Source organism: Lepisosteus oculatus, chromosome 2 (genome assembly GCF_040954835.1).
Source record: "Lepisosteus oculatus isolate fLepOcu1 chromosome 2, fLepOcu1.hap2, whole genome shotgun sequence".
Lineage (NCBI taxonomy): Eukaryota > Metazoa > Chordata > Actinopteri > Semionotiformes > Lepisosteidae > Lepisosteus > Lepisosteus oculatus.
The window spans coordinates 73,292,917-73,318,123 of NC_090697.1; the positions used below are offsets into that span (position 1 = coordinate 73,292,917).

The following is a 25,207-nucleotide window of genomic DNA, read 5'->3' on the forward strand; positions in this document are numbered from 1 at the left end:
AGTTTTTCATACCCTTATACACAACTGTTGAACTGAGTAGTGCGCAAAAATGTAGATTACTCATAAAAGGAAATGTTGAATGGATATCCATATTACATCACAATTCCATTTCAAACTTCACAATTGCCACTTGGATGTGTTAATACAACAGAAAAGCAAAATACTTGTATATTTGCATGTGTATGTTTGCTGAACTTTTGGACGTTTGGAGTACGTGTACGTTTGGAGGTTTGTGTATATTCACATAGTTTTCAGTTTTGAAAGGCACACTTAGCTGTACTGAACTGGGTCTGATACATACCCTGGTGAAGCAAAGATACAGCACACGCATTAAAGCGCTACGCTGTTACAGGCTTACACTGCCCATACTCACAAACGCCAACAGAGTTTCACTCACACACGCCCACACGCATGCGGAGGCATTCAGCTTCGTCACGCACACAGACGTAATGAGAAAATCCTTCTCAGTCACTGCACTCTCTTTGCCACAGTCATGTAGAAAGTTCATTGTATTTACAGCCCTCTTTGCAAGTTATGCACCAGACTGACAGTGTGCTAGTTAACACATACTGACACGGCTTGTACTGCCTACAGGCACGCAGTGGGCAGCCACACATTGATACATTGGTACAAATAAATATTCAGGCAGAAACGCACAAAGACATGCAAGCATGCATCCTTGCAAATATTTCTAAATCTGCCTACTGTCAAGCATTGCATACTAACACCCCCAGTCACACACACACACAGGCACTTCAAGTACTGCTTACTGAAATCCTCTGCACGCCAACACAGACACTTCCCTCAGAACAGGACTTTGTAGACGAGCACTGATAACACTACCTACAGACACACCCCCATTGCCCCTTTCCCACTTGCACAGGCTGATCGTGAGTTTTCAAGATGCTTACCCCTCTGTGCTTTTGACAATTTTTCTGTTTTACTTTTGTTTTGGCAAGACCTTACTGGGTAGATCTCATACATTTCCACCTCATTAAACTATCTTCTGGCACTAAGTTTAGCTGGTCCCTAACTCTAAACATGGGACCCATGGTACACCAATATTAGCAAGACAACTTTTTATTTTGTTGTTTTGGGTTTAGTTATCCATTACAACAGAAAACAAGGTGGCTGTTTTGCACATATTTCCCTCTGATCCAAATCCTCTTTGGTCACCTAAATCCTAACCAGTCACCTATAACACCACAGGACGTTGTGTTCCTCTGCATTCCTTTCAGAATAGTTCAGAAGACATTCTCACACAAGTGCATAATTACAGTTTTTTTCCCCCAAAAATCCCACTGGTGTTTCTACCCCCAGGCCCGAGAAGAACTGAGACCAGTGAGGGAGGATTTTGAAGCCAAGAATAAGCAGCTGTTGGACGAGATGCCCAAGTTCTACCAAAGCCGGATTGACTACTTCCAGCCTAGCTTCGAGGCCCTCATCAGGGCACAGGTGAGCCTATCAGAGCTGAATCCAGAAGCAGGGCTGCTCTCCAAAAACAAAAGAAAAGACTAAGCCTCATAACATGCCAGTGTGGACAAAAACATTATCCTCATCCAGTATGTACAAGGCTTGCTGTGTTACAATTAACATGCTCCATAGCAAATACATACTTAACACAGCACCAAGCACGAAACAAAGAGAAGCACACTGGTAACAGATAACTGATGGTCATAGTGATGCTGATGGTTGCTCAGAAGTATATTTATACCACAGTTTTGGAGGCTGTGAGAATAGCAGGCACTATGTGTTGGGGTGCTCATTGCACATTAGAAAGAATTTGCATTTTTGAGTGGTATGTGCCAGTTTTTGATTTTTATATTCGGTCTTAAAAATGCATTTAACATGATTTTTTCTGTAGTACTTTAATCTGTATTGGTTCTTTGTTGATTTACATTTTAATTAGTTTCACCAGTGGTGATCTGAGGGAGTCAGAAATAAGAGACTTTTCACAGTTGAGATTTTTTTTCCCTAATGATCAATGAAGAACATGAAGCTTTTGCCCATGACTGTAAATTATCTTGTTGAAAATTAAAAAAAAAAGATTTACTTAGCCAGAATAATGTTCTCTCAAAAGGTTTAGGTTAATCGCTGACAGTGACAAGATTTCATACAAATAAGTTAATTTAAATTATGGAATGTCTGCTTTTCCAGTTTTTTGTAGCTGTTGTGGGGGCAGTTCTAGTTATCCTGAATGGTGGATTATCGGCATTTGGTGACTAAGACACTACTAAAATGTCAGTGTGGGAATTCTCGCTGTCAATGAACAGCTTTGTGATAAAAATGATATTTTTTATTAATTACACAGCACGCTTTTTTTAAAAGAACCCACCTTTTTGTACGCTCTGCTAGTGAAATTTAAACAAAGGTTTCAATAGAGAAAAAAGAGTGATGTCTCTAATGCTTTGATAGTAACTCTTCAGTGATCTTGCTGAAGTGGGTATGAAATGGTTTGTCAGACCTTGTTTTTAAAAACATCCATTGGCAGTTCAGTCTAGAAGTGAGTGCTTTGATTAAACTAAGATTTATACATTTGCGCTATCATCCAGTATAGCCACTGTTATTCTGGTATGGATCTTGAGATGACTGACTGGTCACCAGAGAGATTAATTTTGTTAGCAATGTGTTACGGAGTGTTACTTTCAGACATTTAGGTGTGCATTGAATCCCACTGCTGGAAGACAGGGTATATAATAAAATGGGAAAGTGAAGCAGCTTGCAATAAATACTTTAATATTTTTTAGTAATGGTGAGTACTTTATTGATGTTCAGAGAGGCAAGCTTTCCAGTGACACAGTATTTCCAGTGATTGATCTGCATGTTTAATGGCCTGTGCACCCTTTTAATTTCTGTTCATTCAGAAAGTGGCAAAAGCGTAAATATGGCATTGCACTGCTGTGCTTAGGAAGTTATGCAACTGTAAAGTTCCAAAAATCAGTCTGTGACTAGTGGGAAAGAGCTCACTTTTTTCACCTTTGGATTAAAAAAAAATAATTATATTAATAAGGAATAATTTTAAATTTATATTTACTTTAATTATTGGTCTTCTGAAGCTGATTCTTTTTTTTCCAATATGGGTGGACAAAAAAATTACCTTACAATTCAAGGGTCTAGCCCCGTGTAGGAGTCAAGCTGAAATTCATGCAACTGAGTGGAATCAAGTCACACAGATTGAGGAGTGAGTCTCGGTAATTCAGGTCTTTTTTTTGCCAGAGTTGTAATGAGATTAGATCTCAGTGAAGTAGAGACCAGCCCCTCCATAGGCTTGACCCCTTTTCCAGGAACACACACACTTAGGTGGCTTAGCTCTGCAGGAGCTACTTGGAAGCAGTAGACAATTCTTTCTGGAGGCCCATCACTACCTCAGAATACCACCACGGAGATAAGCCAGCCTTTGGATTTTAGATCACTTTAACAAGCTCATCCATTGAAAGTCAGTCTGCCTTCTGGCAAAGCGGGTGCGAGTTATTTCCTGCAACAAGAAGTCGCGTCCGTAAGGAGCTTATGTTGTCGGGACGTCATGGGACCTTAGGCAGGAAAGTAATGAGTCAGTGTTTTGACAACAGTTCACGTCCAATTTATCTTTTTGCTAAACTGGGTGATAACGTGATTTTCTAAACACTTAGAACGGTAAGAAGTAAAATGGCAGTGACCAGCACCTGGTCCAATAGAGGCTTTAGAAAATATGAAGTATGCGATCTTTAATGCAGCCATTCACAGTGTGAGGATCCTGCTGTGACAAGTGGTGGTGTCACCCTTATGAAACTACTTCACCGGACCATGGAAGTACCATGATATAATATAGTACATATCCCTTAAGAACATTTAGACTGTTGTATTCAGGGTTATTCCCATTGCCCGCTGATAACATCTTAAAACAACAGGAAACCACTACAAAACTGTGTTGAGCCCACAGCAAAAGTCAATGCTAAAATTACCAAGGTAAATTTTCATTTGGGTATTTTCAAATGTAATCATGGGGGTTAGCAGTAAATTATATTTGCATGTTGTTAAAGATGTAAAAATATGAAAACTCTTAAATGGTTCTTATTGCCTTTGTCTTGCATGCAGCCATTTTTGTATTGTATATTTTGTCCTACATATGCAATTCAGTGTGTGTTTCCTTAGCTTGTGTTTTTTGAGGCCATCAGTAGGTGCTATTAATAATGTGAAGTTTCTCAAAGTGAATTCATTGCAATTTTATGTACTGTGGTATAAGTCACTGATTGTTGTATGGCTTTTTAACTTTTGACTCCCGAACAGTCAGGTTTGGTTTTTCAGAGAGATCAGATTTGTGGGGACTGAGGCTGTTTTCACTCCTTGAAAAATCATAGTAACAGGCTGAAATATTTGTGAATTTCTGTTTCTTGTGTAAGGGTTTTTGGACCTAATTCTCTGCTTCTAAAGCCCTGTTTTGGAATCTGGTATGGAATGGCATTTAAAACTCACTAAAGTCAAATACTCTCTTGGCTACTTTTTTAAAATAAAAAAGGTAGTTTCATAGTGAATAAATGAGCAATGTCTGAGGTAACTGAACAGATAACTACTAAGGTCCCTGCTAATCTACTTGAAGACAGATTTCACAATCCCATCCAGTTCGTCAGGGGAGTCCCACAAGGTCCTGTTTTAGGCACGGCTCCTTGCTCCGATTACATCCACAGTATTGCTCAGGCAATAGGCAATTCCCATGGTCACCTCTGTGCAAAGTAACACTTTGACCTAATTTATTATCAATAATGACCAACTTTCTACTAGGATGAGGCAAAATGCAGCAATCGTTTTCTCCCAGTAACAATGACAAATGTGGAAGTTCCAAGTTGGAACATGACAAGATTGATAAATATCTAGGGTTTTGTGTTATGTGTAGTAACATTCAAAACTCATGTTAATAAATAACTAACTAATATCAAGTGAAGACTTGGTTTCTTTTATCACAACAAATCTTGTTTTATACATTCCCCTGGTTGTACAATAATCAAAATGCCTGTACTCCCTATTGTGGATGATGGTGATGATGTTTACATAATGGCGTTTAAAGCAGTTTTTGGCATATGAGATGTCCGTTCTGCCTCAAGAATTATCAGTGCTGCCATGTCTCACTTCCACCATTGGGTTCTTAACTCTGATTGGCCTCTCTGTGTACTAGGTAAATGCTTCACTAGTTTATTTCCTCGTCTTTGTTTTTAGGAAAACATTTACAAAACATTTCTGAATTGTATTGCAATTCTTTTTTTTCCGTCTTTCAGTTTAAGATGAAGCATCTTTTTTAAGCATAGATCTTCCGGAGCAGTATGTTTTTGTAAGACAACCAGAGGTTTTTCTGTTGGGTACATTTCAATATTATTTTTTCCCTCTTTCTGTCCGAGTTTCCAAATGTTTTTCATTTGTATCGGAAAGCCAAACTTGAAGTTTCAAGTGGCTAAGCCTGGATTTAGTCCTTATAAATTACCTTGAGACAGATGTTTCCAGTTCTTCGCTTCTTAACATACATCCTTTGTGAGGGAGAAGAAAGTTTACTTCTTTCAATCAGCTCTTACTAATGTTTTGTGGAGTTAAAAGAGTACCCTTGTACTCTTGATGGATCTGTGATCTAGGCAGCAAAGGGCCACATTCTCAAGGTAAGATGCTATATCTGTTGAGGCTGGTGTGTGAGTTTGAAAGGAAGAGACTAGGTGGGGGAAAGCAAGTGGCACATCTTCCTGAATCAGCCAGCTTTCTGGAGCTCTCAAGACCTGCTGACAGATCTGCTGCCCTCATCCGTGCTTCAACTCTTTTGCCCATAAGGGCTATTGTGGGGCCGGCAGCCTGTTAATTGAATTCCTTGTAAAACACTCTCTTTGCCCAAAACCTGTGTCAGTTTGGTTGTTGTATTGTCTTCAGTAGGATTCTTCAGACCAACCTAAATCTTTTTTTTTCAAGGGCTCACAAAAGAGTAATGTTTAAGAAGTGAAAACTATATTGATATTTCAAAAACTACCTGCTGCATTATTCAATATTTCCTTCTTAATTAGGTCTTTGCATATTCTTCCCACACTGAAAGACAAAATTAAATTATAGTTGATTGATGTATCATCAACTAAAGTAAAATAATAAGCAGAGATGGGCTGGTTTATAGTATTGATCCTCAGAATACTTTAATGCATTTTGTGCAGAGAATAGCAATAACAGAAATTAATCAAAAATAACCTTTTTTCTTAGATGTTCAGCATAACATCCCTTGGTTTAATTTTCACAGTTTGGTGTATACCTAAGCGTTCTGTTGGCAAAGAATTATCTAGAGAAACAGATTTCTTTCATATGTAGCATCCCGCTGCTCAGAATTACCTACAGTATGTGACTAATGTATGTTCCTACTTCCTGAGCGAATTGCTTTATACTAAACAATTTTTAACATTTAACATTTGAGAATTAACTTTTTATAAAGAAACTTATCAGAAACCTTTAAACTTTCAGGAAACTTTTCTCAAGCAATGATTTTGAGTTTTAATGAATAGACAGAAAACTGTATCAAAAATGGCTCCGGAATGCCCATACCATTTTACACGTACACCTATATGTTATTTATATGACTACCCCTTCTGTGGTCTAAAACCCATTTTTTTAGCTCAGATGTTTTGTTTGCTGTCCTAATTAGATCTCCGTGTCTCAGAACAGAGTTGAATGTTTTAATGGGCATTTGTAATACATTTTGTACTATATTTTTACCACTTCTTACAGTCTTGGAGGCACTGTGCTGTCAAAGCATTTTTTCTCACTTCAAGCATTGTAAAAAAGTGTTCTTGAGGCAGTTGCGGGTGACATCAACGTATGGGTTTGGTGCTCTTTTTGTAGGCAGTATTGCAGACTTTTTTAAAATGTTTGCCCATTGACGTTGATCTTCAATAGTAACAAGGTTTGTCCAGACCTTTTACCCTTGACCTGATATTGCCACATCCAGTCAGAACCAATCCTTTTCCTTCCTTTCTTACAGAATGCATAATCTGTTACTTTTTTTAAAAAAAGGTTATATGTGCACACATTTAGGAGTGTTTTTAGCATTCAAAGCGGTGACACCTATACTAAATGGGGAACACCTAGACATCCATATCTCAGAGCCATTCGGCTTTTTTTAAATTTAAAATCACCATTCATTTTTTGTTACACCCATGCAATTTGGAACAGCCAATTGCATTTGTTTTCCGGCGTGGCTCAAGGCAGCAAGACCTCCAGCTGCGCCACAAGACAGTGCGATTGGGGAAAAGAGAACAGAGAGACTCCTCTGATCCGCCCATCTGCACGTCATACATATGTATTCCTCAACAACAGAACCACAAGTCTGCAATTAGCCAAGAGATCGTAGGGATTGCTGTGTTGCTGAAAGCAGAGAAAGTCCTGGTTGACTATTCCCACCCTACCTTCCCATGCTTTCTTCCACTTGAGAACTGTTTCTTGGGGAATCCTCCCCAGCGTTGTGGCCAGCAACATGGCCCAGGCTCAAAACCTGCAGCACCTGGATCTCGGAGTTCAGCCAGTGCTCGAACACATGTCATCACCTCTTGTGCCACTGGAAGGGCCCCCAGATAGATGCCCACCATCTTATCCTTCTGGAGAGTGAGCACTGATTGAAGGAGATATGCATGTCGCGCTGATATCATGGCAAGCCTGCAGGTGCCTGTCAAGTTACAGTAATGTTTTTGTTGAAAATCTAGAGGATCCAGTCCTGCACCTTGCGGAATCCTGGTTAGGGCTACCAGTATGACCCAGGCTTGAACTGGCAACATCTGGGCCATAGGGCTTAACGTGCTCTGTGATCAAATGGTTTTTTGGTTAAACTGCCTTGTTGCCGCCATAAGTGACTTTTTTTTAGCTCCGCAGCATTCATCAGTAATAATGCAAATTCCTTCTGTCGTTGTATTCCACCTCCTCTCTGCCTTCTGAGAGTTGTAAACAGATGTTCACAGCTGTCTGAGGATGAGGCTTTAAGGGTTTGTGAGGGTCTCATCAGAAAAAAATATAAATTGGTTTATTGTTTAAGAATTTGGACACATTCCATTGGTAGACTGATGATTGACTCATGTTGACTAATGAATAGGCAAACACTTTAAAGCACTGTGTTATCCAGTGGTTTTAAATTAATTACTGAAATTATCTTATTTGTTTAAAGAATGACAGTGAAACCTTCTCCAACTCCCCTACCCTCAGCTGTGCTGGGTGGTCAGTCTTTGTGGAGTTGATCAGTTAGTGAGCAGATGATCAAGGCTTGCCTGCTAAATAAGGTTCCTTCTCTAAAGGTTATACAGTTGTAACAGTCAAAGATTTTGTTTTACCATGGGATTCTGTCTCTGTGCAGTGCAATTTCACCATACTGAGGTCAGTTTCAGCCTGCAGATAAGCAATGGTACTTTCTGCTATGGAGAGTAACAGGTCATTTATGACACTGCCTTGACCTCAGAGTGGTCACACTGTTGGGTAAGTTCCATTAAATTCCAATGTTGTAGTGGTTTCCAACACTCACCGCCTAAAACAGAGAAAAGCAAATTATAATCTTGTATGAGTTGTAGCCACTGTATATGTAGAGACTAGAGCTTGAGAAGTTTGTCTTTTTCTTAACGCACAGTTTATTATTGTCACCAATCAATGCACTTGTGTGGATTTTAATATTCTCACAGTTACAGATCAGCACACAGAAAGTATTTGTTTTGTCCCCCACATATATATTAAACCAGTTATAGTTTGTATTGAGGGAATTGTTTTTGCGAGAACTCCCAATGTATGTGAGGTATTTTTAGTATTAATGAAGAGAACAAACCCCTTTCTGTATTACTCTTTCATTTATTTCTGCAGTTGTGCCTTGCGAATTCCTTCTTGATGAAATATACTTTATTAAAAGGGAGAGGTCTGTTTTTCCGTTGTATCGCCTCACTGTTTGTTATAAACACTGTGTAGATAAAGTTTATGTACAATATTGTATGTGAGGCTAAAATTTTGTTTCCGGCTACATTTGGCTAGTAGGTATTTGGGTCACTTGTCTTCTGTCACCTTTTCCACTCATAATCCTTGCCGTGTTTCTAAAGGTGGATTAGTGTACCGAATTGTGCTAATGTCTGGGTTATTAAGTGGCAGAATATTTGCATGAGGTCTTTGTCTGCAGGATGCATGAATGCATTAATATTAGTTAGAATCATTGTTACATAGAGTAAGCCAATTCCAAATTAAAAGACTTTTGTGTAATGGGAATGTTGTATTATATGTTCATATTCCTTGGACAGCATATTTTCTTCTCTTCTCATAAGTTTGTGCGCGCTTCTGGGGCTCATGGAATAGAGCTGGATTTCATGTGAAACACAAGGAGTTAGGGTCTGCAGAGCAGTATGATTATTTTACTGCTTAAAAAACACAAAAGCTTTAAATGTTTATTCTTCAGTGCCACTCCTTTGGATGAAAGTCAGTCAAATACTTTTTTTTACTGTACTAATGAAAGCAGCACACTTCTTGTTTAATGCTGATTTTATGATTGCGAAAACTTAACTCGCAATATTTACCCATTTGCAGACAGGATTTAAATAATGTGGCCACTAGATCATTTTCAGTGCCTTTGGTGCATTTATATTACAGTTTCAGACAAAGGCAGTAAACTGGTATGTTTAAATGAAAATGTCTGTTTTACCACAGATTGAAAGGTAACCCAATATACCAGGCCTTTTCATGTGGTCCGGAAAGAAAAGAACAGTACACAAATGGACAGTCATGACTACAAAGAAGACATGGTGCCTGGATTTTTATTTTTGTCGGATTCTTAATTGTTTCTGGTTCTTCTTTAAGTCTGTTTGCCAGATTTAGGAGGACTGTCTAGGGAATAAGAAGACCCCTTGATCCAGTCAGACGCTGCTTTCTACAGAGCATTTATCCCATCCCAGTGCTTCAGCAGACCAGAAACTACAAGCTGTTGCTTCAGTTTTTTACACGGGGGTCTCCAAATCTGCTTCTGGAGAGCGAGGAAGTGTGTGGTTGTCATGCCAGCCCAGCTCACCAATTCTTAATGGAACACGTTCTAATCAATCACACCTAAAGATCTTAAGCTCTAACCTGATGTTTTAGTTCCTGTATAAGTTTTAGTAACCTGTATATGTAACATAAATCAAAGTCTTTTATATATTTTCTGGAAAGCTCTTGTGCTATGACAGGAATTTACAGTAATATCTTAAATCATCTTCAGCCAACTGTCTTATACCTGTTCCAGCATTAAAAAGGTTTGCCTCATGCCTTGAGGTTGTTTATTAATTTTACCAGGAATATAGTGACCTCCTGTTATTGCTATTAACTTGCCTATTTGTCAGAGTTGTTGATGAGGGCAACTTGGAGTGATGCAGTCCCCAGGCAGAAACAGAATCTCTTTAAGTAGAGAGATGGGAGAAAGCTCTTGTGTCTCAGATCTCCATCGTTTGTGTGTGGGCAGAAGAGGAACTGATTCACCAGGATTCTTCAAGAAATATGTGGATGAAGGCCTCTGATGAATAAGCTCCTGCAGTGTAGTAGAAACCAGAGGAGCTCAGTGGACCAAATGTCTTCTTAATTGCCTTTTTTAAAAAGTTCTTTTGTTGTGGTGCGGTGTTATAAATTAGGAAAAAATATAGGAAAGGCTAAAATGGATGACCTTAAGTTAAAAAGAATCCCACAAGAACACTGTGTTTTATTAATACGCAAGTGTCATCTGATCCTGGAGGAGACAAACCAAGCTGAAAATCTTAGAGTGTCTCCTCTCCAAGTGGCAATCTGAGGGCAAATATGCAAGAAAACATATATGATATAATAATAATTAATATGCTCACACTCCTGTTCAAACTGCATATATTAGAAGCTCTTTATTTCTCGCTTTAATTTTCCATTTTCAATAAATCAAAACCAGATCATAAATCTGCTCTTCTGTGAACAGTTGGTGACAGAAATGGCATTCGCATATTATCTATGCACAGAAATATCACAAAAGATATGCTCTGACCCGTTCATTAATCATGTAGTTAATTAACCACTCCAACTCTTCTGTCTCATGTGCGAAGGATTACCATGCTGCTGAAGAGGGAACAACCACAGCGCATTGTAGAGTGTTCTGTATGTAAAATCATCTTGATCAGCCACCAATGCAGCCACATTCCAAAGATCCCAACCTTTGTACCAGGCTTAAACCTATTAACATTTACTGGTCCATTCAAAAGGTGTGTTGTACCCCCCCCCATACACTCATACACATTTTCAAAAGTAAGGGACCACAAGCTGTTAGTGCACTGTACTGTACGTATATATATATACGCGAGTGTGTGTTTCAAGGGTTGTATTTCCCAGTGCTTTCATTCTCTGCCTACTCCTCCAGAGTCTTGTAATGTGATTAAAGTCTATTAATCATCAAAGAAGCTCTCCTGGGATCCTGACTCATGAACCGGGGGAAGAGGCAGGGGTGGGATGTGTAAAAAAAAAAAGCTTTCAGTGAGCATTTGCTCTCTCTGCCACAGATTGGGATAAAAAAAGGAACGGTCAGTTGTGGTAGTTTTTTGTATCATTGTTCAATATGTTGTTTAATCAATGAATGGGAGCTCATTGAGTAGGATCTCACTTTGCCATAGGTAAACAAATCAAGAAGTAACTTTTGTTTCTATGTAGCACCTTTTCATGGTGTGCTCCTGTCTCCCGCCGCCATCTCTTAATCTAACTGGTGACATTGGGAGGTCATAAGTAATATGCATCAATTAATAATATTCAGTGGAAGACCTGGATACAACAAGTTGTCAAGCTTGAGGTGAACATTGAACTGTCTTAAAAACAAGTGCAGCTACTATTAGGGCCCTCAAGTTATACAGTTCCCTTTTGTGCAGTAATGTTACTCAGTTGTATTGTGTCGTATTTATATTCAGCTGTACTTGACAATGTAAACAGCTCTTTAAGTACCATTGAACATTTAAGTGATAGTTCATTATTTCTAATGAATCAACAAATTTAAAGTGTGTTATTTATGGAGTTCCACAAAGACATTTAGAAAGCAGCATATAATACACTCAATGAATGATGCCAGTGCACCTTGGTACTGTAGATAAAGGACATTTTTGTTTTCCAGCTCAGGTGTTATCGTCATAGAATTTGCAGAATTCCAAGAGACGGCAGGTTCTGCTTGACATGAGCCATTGCCAAATCCATGGTTCTTGTTTTTTTCTCTCTGGGAGGTGTCTTGTCTGAGGATATGTATGTTAAATGAGGGCCTTGCTGTAAAACCAATGTGACTTTTTTTACCTCCTTGGTTAAACCATGCAATAAAATGTAAGTCTCTTCTGGACAACACATTTTAGAATATTTAGAATTATCCTAGTGCTGAATGTAACAGCATTTGTGCATGGTTCTCAGTCATTTAAGTCTGCATCTTTTTAGTTCTTGGAATTGTTCTGAAGTCTCAGAAGCTACGCCCTATCTTCATAGCATGTTCTGTACATAATCTATACACGTTTGTAAAAATCTCACAAATTGTTTTGCAACCTCCTTGATTTTATACCCAGTCTTTTCACTGGAGCATCCAGCTTATTTGTGTGCCAGAGATTTGCCAGTGTTCCTCTATATGTTGGAAACCCTGTCATAGTTTGCTGCCATTGTTCAGTGTTTTAGAAAATATCTTTAATGTCTGTATTAAACGTACTTTGCATTCAAGTCTTTCTTTAGTCATTGGGAGTTTTAAGACCTTCTGGTTTTGATTTCTGCTGAGCTCCTTATTACTTAAAAGAGTCAATTATTATCTTAATTATTCAAGCTTTACATGGTTATTGGCTGTTAATTGAAGACCGCTACAAAAGATTACAGCTCCCCAGGACCAGAGTGGAGAGGCTTCTGCTGCACTTCCCCGGTTCAAAGTGTGGTTGTGTGTGCGTCTTGCAGGTGGTGTACTTCACAGAAATGCACAAGATTTTCGGGGAGCTGACGGAGCAGATCGACCAGCCGGGACTGACGGACGAGCAGCGGGAGCGAGAGAACGACGCCAAGCTGAACGAGCTGCGCGCCCTGTCCATCGTGGCCGACGACTGACGAGACGCCAGCCGACGCTCAGTTCCAGATTCTGGGCAAAATCTGAGTAATGACCTGCACATCTCCCAGCACGTTTGAGACGTACACCTGTAGCTGATTTTCGACATGTCCATCCAGCTTGCTAGCTCGACATCTCATGATTTTTTACAAAGTTGGAATAGACCTCCTCTAGATGAGAGGCTGGCAAACGTGGCCCTTCTATTCTACTGCAGAATTACATCAACTAATATTTTAGTCACTTTTAATTGACCCTTAATTACCAAACTGACCTGTGATTACTTAATTGACCCCGCAGCTGAAGATTGCTTCGATAATTAAGGATTAATTGGAAAAAAGACTTGTTGAAATGAAGTAGAAGAGCCAAACATTGCCCACCTGGGGGGGGTTGTCCTTCAAAATTCCTTTCTCCTAGAAAGTGTCGTGACTGCTAGTGCTTACCTGACCAAACAGAGACCCTCGTTAATTTCTGTTCTAGACCAGAACTCCTGTCGCTAACGACCTTGGATAAATATCTCACCTCTCGCTTAATACATTTAGAATTTTATTGTTAACACTACCAGGCATTTACTTTAAAAAGCCATTGACACAATGATGTTACACATTTATTTTAGGATTTTATGTAGGAAAAAAAGCTAATATATTAAAAAATACAACACTAGATAAGGTAATATTATGTGAAAGTACCGTGTTGCTTTAATTTTTTTGTATGTAAAAATCATTTTTTAACGTTTTTTGGAACGAAAGCTAGAGGCAATTAAGTGTAGCACGTTTTGCAACTCCTTTTTTAAACGATCTTTTAATTTTGTCTTTTCCATTTTATGTTTTTCCATTTCTTTTTGTGCCATTTTAAAGACTTTTTCAGTCTGCCTAAAGCAGCAACTCTTGAAATGTTGATGCAGTGAAACTTGTGTAAGAACAAGAAAATCGAAGAAAAAAAATCTTTACTGCTTAATTTTTTTTACGTTTGTTTTCATGGCCAGGGTCTTTACATTGCACTGATTATAAAGATCTAATTCCTTATATCACCTCAAATCTCAGATGTCTCCTTGTCACTTATTCCTCTTTGCGCAAACTGTGTGCTCTCTGTTGATCTATTGTGCTCATAGAACCGAGTTATTATACTGCGGGACTGTGGAATTTTGTAATGATCGCTACCCAGACGGAGACCAAACAACAATACAGATTATACCCAACTATGATCTACTACGGAACAGGTAATAGGTTTATTCCATGCTAAAAAGAGAAGAAAGAAAACAACGTTTCGGCCGTGGAGCCTTCTTCGGGTGAAGAAGAAGGTGACACCTGAAGAAGGCTCCATGGCCGAAACGTTGTTTTATTTCTTCTCTTTTCAGCATGGAATAAACCTATTACTTGTTCCTTTGCTGCCTACGCATGCTGACGCAACTACCCACCTGAACTACTATGATCTACTACAGTGCATATCCTGGGATGTAAGCCAAATTTACCATGGGATAGTTTGATACCATTTCATATGTAGCTTTAGTTTAGCAGCATTTTCCTTAGATTTTTAAAATACATTTCATTGCATTCATCCTAAAATCAGCTTGTTTGTGAGTGTTTGGAATCGGACGATCCCAGCTGATACCACATTTTTGAGTGCTGAACTCACTCTGGAGTCTTTCAGAAGCCACTCTTTTGGCTAAAATAAAAGCTGAACGGATGTTAGGAAAGCGTGGCTGACTGTTGAAAGAATGATCAAAGAGGCACAAAATAAAAGCAACAACAAAGAAGCAACAAATAAGGACACAAAAAGACAGTTTAGGAACTGAATGATAACTGTTTCAGTTATCTTAAACACATTCTGGTTTCAATTCTTAAACACAGTTTTTCAATAATTTCAAACACCCGTTCATAAGATCTGTAGAAAATGTTGTCTGTAAGCAGCCCAATATTCTTTTCCGGCGTGATATCCAGTTTGCGGTTGTGTGGAGGAGAAAATACTACCTTTTGCGTTATTCTTTTGAATCCATTCACGGTGTTCATTTTGTGTTGTTCTAAAAAATAAGCAATAGTAAAAACAGTTGTAGTACATACTATATGTACTGATAGTAAATACTATGTTAAAATTAGTTTTTTGACTCAAGGAGTAAATCGCTTGCCTCTTTTACACTACACATGGCAAGTAAGCGAAAGGCTTGCAGACCACTCAATAAATCACAGCCCTTGTCTTGTGCAACTTGAATGTGGTATTTCCAAGCATAAGACATTTTACATTTTCTTAATCATTACAAAGGAAGAGCATAAAATTGTAGAATATTAATGCTAAAAGGGCAAAGGAGTGGGCATTAAGAAATAATGCTCAATTGATGATGTGTACAGTATATATTTGCTTGATGCAAAGCTTCTATTGCTTTAAGGATCTGACATAAGTGCTCATCATGCCAATAGTGTATTGTATTTTTGTATAAAGGGAATATTTAAATTCTTGTAATGCTTTAAATATTTTCTACTAGGATGCTAACCATTTAAGTCTGGTGATGTCTTCTAATTACTAAATCAGACCTTGTTTTTTTTATCTGCAAGAATCCTCCCCAGCTTGTCCTGCCTGAAACATCAGCTGAAGTATTGTGTTATGTTAGGATAGTTAGAGTAAAAGCACGCATGCACAATTCAGTAGCTGCAAATTCCTCTTCTAATTCTGATGAGTAACAGAAGATTGTGAAAAGAAATTTGTTTGCCATGTGGCACATCATGCACCATTACCATCATGTTAGCAACAACTTCAAATCTGCTCCATCACAACGTAATGGCAGCATATTTTGCGGTTTTATTTAGAGGACGTTGAGGCTTAGAACATGAATGCACTTCAGTTATAAGGCTGTATTCAAAAGGTAAAGTCTAGTTTTCCTTCCATTCTTTAGTGTTGTATTATGAAGTGCACTGTTGTTAAGGATGGGTTAGGTAGGTGGCTGTGTCAGCACGCTGGCTTTGAAAAGACACTACGATTCATTTCACATTGTGAGTCTGGAAGGGAAATAGGTTAGCAGGTGATTGATTTTCAGCTCTGCTGTTATTAGCTTAGACTGTCATGCTGTACTGCTTAGTTTAGAGAAGAACAGCAGGACTAATCCTGGGGCTAAAGAGGAATGAACTATGAGGACAGGCTGAAACCTCCATATAGCTCAGCAGCAAGATTGGGTTAGAGAGATCTAATCTGAAAGAGATACTGCAGTTGCTCCACATTTTACTTCCAGAAGGGTTTGGGGAATGGGAGAGTCATTAATGGAGTTTCACTTAAGCACATTGTTTAAGCATTTGGCTGGTTTGTTCACAGTTGCATAGAGAATGCAAGGACAGAAGGGGCTTGCCTGTGTCTTATAGAGCCAAGAAAGGTTTAGGACATGGAAAATCTAGTTTTCTGTTTTCTTTTAAATTTAACACTGCCAAATATTTTGGTTTTATGCCCAGAATTTGGAGGTAAGCAATTCTCACACCAGCCTTTGAGAGCCTGTCCTCTTAGACCTGTGTTGTGTTGTCATACCATCCATTTCTTTTCACACTTCTGTTGTAAATCACATACTGAAGAGCTGTCATGTTGTGTGAAGAATGTGTAGTTTTTCTGTCACTGGTATCCCCAGACAGGGGTTCCTGGTTAATGGCAGTGGTTCTACCAAGTCTCACCCTGCCCTGCCCTGCCCTGGCAGTACCCCACCAGCTGTGTGCCATTCTTATTTGCCTTTATCCCTGTGCCTGTCTGTCATTATCTTGTTAATTAGATTTGGTTAGGGGGTGATGGGGTTATTTGCCTATAGACAAGTTAAAATGATTGGACGTTGTGCGGGTTGTAAATTCATAACATCCTTACAGACTTCACGAGAATGAATTATTTGATTAAATTCTTGTTTTAATCAATAAATAAAGATATGAAATTCTCCCTTGGAGAAAGAATCTGCGTTTGTATAAAATACAAATACAGATGTGCAGTAACAAAAAAGCACAGAAAAAATATTAAAAGTGTGGGATTTTTATAACAAATGCACCCTTTTTTGTCTTCAAAATTAGTATAGAGCGCATAGCTTCTTAATTTCTTATCATCTTTATACAAATGCAGGTAATCCCTCCATAAATTGTGATAAAACATGTTTTCTGTGGTTGGTTTGCCTGTATTAGAACTTCTTGCATTTCAGTAGCACCAGCTAGATTAAAATAACCTCCACTGCATAATTAAGCACAGTGTCAAAACCTAGGCTGTTGTGCCCTCTAGCGACAAAGACACAGATTTCAGTTTTTATACTTGTATTTAAAGATTTTTTTTGTACTTTGTTTTTTAATGATTATACTGTCCAGCGACCTTTCCTTAAACCAAGAACCTCCACTCAGGTCACAGAGAGATGCATAGTATTCTGTTTTTTTTTTCTTCCAGCCCAGCTTTCAATTACTGTACCATTTCTATGTCCATTATCAGAATGCCATTTAATACTGGTGTCACAGCAACCTATGAGCATTAGGCTCAAGGTAGAGGTCCAGCCAAATGCAGTAGGTTACTGTATTTCATTGCAATAAATGTTTTTTCAATTACCCGTTTGATTACTCAAGATTAAAGAGAGCTTTAGCCAATTATTTTAGATGCTTAAAAGCAATGAAGGGCTGAGGCTCCACAGGAGTGTAGTTGGAGACTGTTGCCTTAAAGGTTGCTGTCAGGTATACCCGTTAGCTCTTGTGTAGACTTATTTTACAATATTTCACACAGCTGATGTTAGAACTGTGTGTTCAGATGCTGACCTGATAGAGTCAGTTGTAGGAATCCCATTCTTTGTGTGTGTAGGTGGCAGTATTGTGGTTAAAGTGCACTTAAAATTGTGAAATTATTTGTATTTTAGACTAGTAATTCTTTAATTGGTTAACAACTTAATTTGTATATTATTTGTATTTTAAGGCAGTAATTATGTTTTGATGACATTTAATTACTCCTTTATCTTTGCGTTCATTGGGCTGGAGATAATGGAGCCTTGTTGTAACCCAGAAATTGTTACTTATATAAGGATCTTCCGGTTTAAATTTCAACCATGCTTTCCAGGTATAGCAGTTAGTGATTTATCGGCCCTAATTAAACATGATTAATATTAACTTTAGCCTCTGATTCATATAAAGCTTTGAAGGACTGGGGCTCTCGAGGATCCTGATTGAAAATCACCATTAAACGTTTACTGCATTTGTTCATACACAGCGAACGAAAAGGAGACGTTTAAGTTGAGAAGCAAGTCTGAAATTCTCACTCTGTAGCAGATTTTAAAATGGATAGAACTCATCCGACCAACTTGCATAGAAAATAAATCTGTTTTTCATTATGGACTCAGTCCAGAGAAGCAGTTTGTAGTGTTAAAGGCCTTTGTTTTCCATCGTGGGCAAAATGCTCTTCCCAGCTGTCAATGAACTGTGGTCAGTTTGCCACCAATGGAAACAAACACACTTTGTTTTTCATTTAAACTGTGATTAAAGGAGTATAGTCTTGCTTTTTTTATTCTGCGGGGTGTCCTGATCACATACACAGTTAGGGCAGGAAATAAATTTGACAATCCTGTCAGAAATGAAGTGTGTTCGCACTTAGCGAAACCCCTCATTCCTGTTTGGTTTGTGGATACTGTGAGCTGTTGCTCAAAATCCCGAAACTACCAAACACGTGTGTGTGTGTGGTGTTATATAGACAGATCATTGAAAACAGCCCACAAAACCAGTTTGGAGACGGTAAAATTCTAAGGAAAGTAATATAATTCAAGCAGAAGCGTATCTGTTAATTAGACTACTGCAATCCTAAAGAGTCATAGTCTGGCACCTTACAAAAGTGCTGGGTTGGACCAGTTGAGACAATAATTAGCTCACAGGTCTGGAGATAGACAACACTACACTGGATGAGTTTTGAGGCAGTGTTGCCTCTTTGCCTCTTACAACTGATATGTTATTGCTATCCAGGAAGGTGTATACCGAAACGTTTTTTGGATCAGGTAGATTTTGATCGTTGCTCATTGTGGAACCTAAGGATCTGAGTTAAAAACCCACTGCCACATTAATTATTGTGCAGTTGGTCTGTTTTTCCGAGATAAACGCAAAAGCATGTAAGGTATTTAAAGTTTAATGCATACACTGCAATTAGGAAATTAAGAAGCTGTCAAGAGGTATGATTAGTAAAGGTAAAGCGAAGAAAGCTTTTTAGTTAAAGCAAACAATAGAACTGGCTTTAACATTTACCGTCTTTCTAATTTTATACATTTTATAGTACACGTTCTGCAGATGCATGGCTGTTTGAAGTTTTGGTCCATTGTCCTGAGTAGTAAAACTGGTTTGAAAATATGACACTAATAATAAAATGATAAAATACCCATGTTTTGAAAATATTAGGCAAAGCCAAAATGTCACCTGAACTAGATTTCCATGGCAGGAACTGGAAGGGAAATGTATTTTTAATCATTATATAAAATTTAGTTTTATATTTAGGGTGAGTGCTTGTAATTTCTTGATTGCACTTTGTATATGTGTGTATGCTGTTGTGCAGCTATAGGCCAGAGACCATATGTCAAATAGCACTTCGGAGCAATATGGATGGCCACTTTGACAAATCACCAAGTTTTCAGGTCTGCAGTGGCCCAACATTTAAAAATGCCTATAAAACCTACGGGACTGCAGTATGTGAGCAGACTTGTGCAGTACTGAAATGCAAGAGATCTCTCTTCAGACCTTTGAGACATACCAAGCAGGCCAGGTGAAAACTGGTGTGGATACCTTAATATTGAGGTTTTTAATATTCTGTGTCGATATTACGAGATGGAAGAATGTTAATGAGGGTTTTGTTTTTGTGATATATACAGATATATATGTATTTTTAACTTATTTCTACTAATGATTTGGTAGGAGGCCTCTTGTCAAGTGACAGAAAAAAGCCATGCAGGGTGATACGTATTCATTTGAGGAAAAATGTGTCCTCAGTATTCAGATTCCTCCTTGGTATGAGATATTTCTGCCTTGCTTGTCATATTTGCTCAACTAAATGTTTCATGTTTATGATTCAGTTATTTTTAAACTGGATGCCACTGATTCAGAACAAACTGAAATATAGAAAATATTTTTCAAGGATTAAAGCCTTTTTATTGTTTCAAAGAATTTTTTCATCTATTTGTGTTACAGGACTGAGTCAAATAACCCAGGTGCATTTTCTCATCGAGTTTTGTAAGCTTTCTCTCCCCTGTTTAGAAACATTTGGCTCCGATTTAACTCCACTGCAGTGTTGTCATTTACTTTGATGCTGCCTAAGCACCTGTGTTTTACCAAAGTCACGCAGCATATTGCAATTTCACACTTCCTTGGTTTGTCAAGTGGAAGATGTTAAAATGTCAAACTGCATTGCGTTCTAATTCTGCTCTTTATTTTATAGTGTATAGGTGGGCAACAGTATAAAAAAAAGATCACAATGATTTTTTGTTTTTATTTTATCAGTAAACAAATTGAGAACTTTTACAAAGAGCCATGCTTATGATAATACCTGCAAGTCAAGACAACATCAATGGAACAGAAAGTGTTCTATGTCATTAGCTTGGGCTTTGATAGCTGATGCTTTGGGGGGCTTTGTCAGATGAAGTCTGTACACTATTATAGACCTTCTATGAGGTATTGTGCTGGCAATGTTGTGCTTAAATCTTAATTCAGGTTGTGTATTCCCACCAGAATACAATTTGTCTGTGTTGTTGCATCTTTAGCAACAACTTACTGTTCAGTGAAGTTTAAAATACCTTGTATGTGCTCATCTCTTTCTCAATCTCCTGCACTTTATCATTCCTGTAACCAACCATGGTAACACTCTCTAGACGAGCTCTCTTTCCCAGAGTACCCTTGGCAAATTTGTATCTTGCTTTATATATTTTTTTTATTTCTAGTAATTTAGCATGGTGATGAATGCTTTCAATAACTTGAAAACCAGGATTGTCAGTTGTTTCGTCTTTATTATTGTATGAAAATTAATTTCTAAAACAATACTGTAATGAAATTGAAATGTATGCCTTGTAATGGGTGCTATGAATGTTTTGGTTCTCACTTGTGTACTTTTGGTTCTTCATCATGGGATGTATTTTCCACTAATTGGTTTCTGTCTATTGTTGTCTCAATTCTGTTGATAAATGATACCATGTACTGAGCTAAAACAAACTTTGTTAAACTGTCTTTTTATTTGGCATACATTTAACATTACTTACGATTAAATTTTTCATTCATTTTAAATGACAATTTCCTAGTTCTTGCTTGCATCTACAGTATATCATACCCCGTCTTTAAACTTGTTTCTCACCTGATAAACCTCTGATGATTTCAGCTCCTTCCTTTGTGCTCTGTAGTTGTTAATGAAAAATGTTTCACATTCATTGGCTGAATTCACGAATTGATATTTATTCCATTAATGCAGTGCTTTACAGAATCACTCCCAGCTTACATTTAAAGAGCATAAACTAGCGCTTTCAGACTGGGTTACAAATCATCAAAATAATTAGTGATCCTAATTTAAAAATGTTAAAAAAAAACTTGAGAAAGTGCCAAAGGAGGAGGCAGTTTTGAGGAGTCAAGGGGAGGTACTTCATGCAGTGTGAGTTGTGGGTGGATGCAGCATGTTCCCAAGCCATGTTGAAGCAGCTGATTCACTGGGTTGCTCCAAAACTTGTCCAGCTCCTTCTACCTCCTGATAGTTATTAAAAAACACCTCAGCCCTCACTGTAAAGCATACAAATTCATGCTTACAGAAAACCAGTGGAATTTAATATTTGCATATAGCTATAAGATGTATTTCATTTAATCTGATTTTAAATGGGAATTTGATTATTTTTCCTCAATGTGTACATAAAAAGCCAACACTATTGCCTTGCTCAGTTTGTACACAGAGATACAGGGAATATTACAGGTACTACAAATACTTTCTCACAAACACTTGCTAACAGTTTGATGCCTACTGTCCTTCATTTTCAAACCCTACAGTACCATGCTGTGATCCAGTGTGCACTGAGTGCCCGCAGAGGAAGGAGCTCCTCTGGCCACGGTATGGTCGGAGCATGAGGAGGAACACTGGCTATCGCCTCCTCAACTAGATTTAAGCAAGCACTGTGCTGGAGAAAGATCCCATAGTTGAGCCTACAGGAGAATGGAGAGTGGTCATCACCACCTCGCAGGCCCAAGCTTGAAGAGCAGGTGGATGAGGGCAAGACGTCTGTGTCTCTACGGCCCATGTCTGAGCTACAGGACAGGATCATGAGAGGTCACTGCTGCCCTGGCCGGAGCCTCAAGAGTGTGAGGCAGCCGCTGTGCCAAAAGAAAGGGGGCACTCGTGTAGACACCTGCTGGCTCAGGAGGGGGAGGTAGTTTGAGAGCGGTAGATGATGCCACATTTCACACAGCCGCCAGAAGGAGAACGCCAGGGGGGGGTGCACCCAGTTCGCACTGCCTGCTGCCCCCACGTCTCTGCATCTGTCACGGCTTCGGACTGGCAAAACCTGCTCTTCCGTCGGCTTCCCCGGTGAGGAGCAGGACGTCGGGCAGGGTGGCAGGAGGAGGGAAGAGGGATCTTGTCTCAGCTACATCTCCCAAGTGCCCCTGTGGGGAGAGCAGTCTTCCTCCCTCACCTGGCAGGTCCGGAGATGCAGGCTGGGTTCGGCCACAATATAAACCAATAGAGGAAGCCTGCCTTCAGGGAGCAGGGAGCAGGTCCTGGGCTGTACAAACCGCTTAAGGGAAAAATGGGCGCCAGAGAGAAACAACCGCAGGACTGAAAGAGTTTTAACAGCATTTTGGGAATGTGATTTGTTTAAAGCTGGTAAGCAGCTTAGTTGTCCACTGAGTTATTGAGGAATTGAAGGCATTTTCTGGTTATCCGTAATGCTCAGTGCATAAAGTAAAAAATGGCGAACGACGTCTATTCTACTTATTTTTTTGTTTTGCATGACACTCACGTTCGATTTCTGCACTACCGCCGGTATTGATTTATCCCTTTATTTTCACTTCCACTTATATTAAGGCAGGGATATAAATCGGCTATAAATCCAGCCTAGTGGGGCCCTCTAGTGGTCAGGCAGTAGAAATGCCTGTGCCATGCTGGACGGTGATGCGCAGATCGGACAATTCTCAAACGTCCAGCAGAATCCCGTTGTGGAAAGATAGTTTTTGCTGTTAAAGTGCTGTGGAAAAATATAGAACGCTTAGAAATACACTAAGTATACCAACACAACTTGCCTTAAAGGTAAAAGGTTTAGAAGAAATTAAAAATAAATGTATAAATGTTACATTTTCTCGAATGCGATAAAGGTAATTGTCTTAATTTTCTCATTATAATAATATTGCTTTTCACAAGAGAGTAATCTGGTATATGACTGTCCACAATTCCAGTACATACAGTTTTCAGCACATAAGACAGATACCATGATGACAATATAATTTAACATACTATGTCGTGCAAGTCGCGTTGTTTGTGAATATATGTCTAGAATCATGTTTTACCTTGGTATTTTGTAAAATGTGACTTTTCTTCTAAAGTTTACATCGAAAGCTTTGGAATAACTTGCTACCTTAGTGTTTATTAAAATGTAAGTTTCATTTCTTTGCTATCGTTCCCTGCAAGAGGAACGGAGGGTAGGCGGGTCTTGTAAAAACACGGGAATCCATTTCGTATATTCCAAGTCTCCCGGCAGCAGGGTCGCATCCTGACTCCGGATCGCCTGAGAAAATCTGTGCCGTATTTTCAAGCAGGCCCTCCAGTGTAGTGGCGCGGTTGAAATACGAGGAGAAGAAAGGCCCTTAACAAAAACAGAAAGCAGTCATTAAAAGCAACGGAATGCGAATAAACACATTTCAAAAACGCATTTAAACAGTGTACAAACGAGTTTACACATCTGTTCTGGACGCTGGGGTCACGTTTTGGGATTACACTTCTTTTACGGTTTCTTGACACAATGACGTGAGCTCATCTTCTGGGATGCCGCCAGAAAGTAAGTGTTTTTATAGTATAACGATAAACTCTCCTACGCATTGTTTTCACCAGCTTTGCCCTCACAAGGACGTCAATAACCATGCTTTGTGATATCTGGACAGTTCTTTTATAGAAATGAATCTTTTCAGTACCTAGGCCGGCAGTCCTCGGGTTTTCTTAAAAAGAGCACAGGACCTGAGCGTACCCTGCCTCGGCTTGAACAACGTCTCGGAGCCGGGGTCTTTTTTTATTTGCCTGTCGAGTCTATTTTCTTGCCTGTTACAGTAACAACAACAAAAACAGCAACACGCCCGGTGGCTGATTTACTAGCCTTGACAGTGTCCTTCTTCGTAGTTTAGGGAACGTTCAGGTGTTAAAATATAAACTGTAAATGTAAGTTGTATATTGTATTGTTGCCTTTGTATCCAGTAGTGTGAAGGAAAGTTTAACCCTCACTGTATTAAATATACAGTCTTTGTCATTTAATGCAGCACTGCCCGACCTTTTACAAATGCCCCTACCCCCAAAAAAGTCTACTTAATGACCGAGTTTAAATTGGAGATTCCAATCACAATTTAATTTTCACTTTCAGAACATGTGCTTTTCTATTGTACCGACATCAAGGACCCAGCAATTTGACTTACAATTTTTGACTTACAATAGTAAATAAATCGTGATTGAAAACATCATCGTGCGTTAGCATTTTAATGGTGCAGTAAAATAAATCCAGGCAAATCTGGGGATGGATATTCCCATCAAATCAATTCCTTTCGTCAGAGATTCATTATGCCCATTTGCTCTTACCATAACTGTTGCTGGCGCAATATTCATGGTCAGTAAAGATTAAACTCTCAGAAGTGTCCCAACAGGTCAACCGTGGACTCACCATCGAGATTTCAAATCAATTATTTTGGTCCACTCGTTATTAAGAGGGCGTCATTGTTAAGGGCCAGGGGGAAATTTGGCCAGGACACCACGGTTAACACCCCTACTCTCTTCAAGAAACGCCCTGGGATTTTTTACTATCCTTGCAGAGTCGGGACCTCAGATTTATGTCTCATCCGGAGGACGGTGCCCTTTTTAACAGAATAGTGGCCCCCTCACTATTCTGGGGCATTAGGACCCACACAGACCGCAGGGTGAGCGCCCCCTGCTGGCCCCACTAACACCTCTTCCAGCAGCAGCCTCAGCTTTCCCAGGAGTCTCCCATCCAGG

General features: G+C 39.0%; 2 protein-coding genes across 5 annotated transcripts in view; both read left to right on the top strand.

Moving 5' to 3' along the window:
- Positions 1-14,279, top strand: part of bin3 (bridging integrator 3) — a 57,950-nt gene extending 43,671 nt beyond the window's left edge. The window contains exons 8-9 of the mRNA XM_015341831.2: positions 1,321-1,455; positions 12,895-14,279. Of these exons, the coding sequence (XP_015197317.2) occupies positions 1,321-1,455; positions 12,895-13,041 (282 nt within the window). The 3' untranslated portion in view covers positions 13,042-14,279. The remainder of the gene's footprint in view (positions 1-1,320; positions 1,456-12,894) is intronic.
- Positions 14,280-23,740: 9,461 nt separating this feature from the next.
- Positions 23,741-25,207, top strand: part of kansl3 (KAT8 regulatory NSL complex subunit 3) — a 31,690-nt gene continuing 30,223 nt past the window's right edge. For 3 of the 4 annotated variants that reach the window (XM_015340445.2, XM_015340450.2, XM_015340451.2), the window contains exon 1: positions 23,744-24,011. The gene's annotated coding sequence lies outside the window, so the exon portion shown is untranslated. Of the gene's footprint in view, positions 24,012-25,207 lie in introns of all 4 variants that reach the window. The other variant, XM_015340455.2, reaches the window with a different exon arrangement.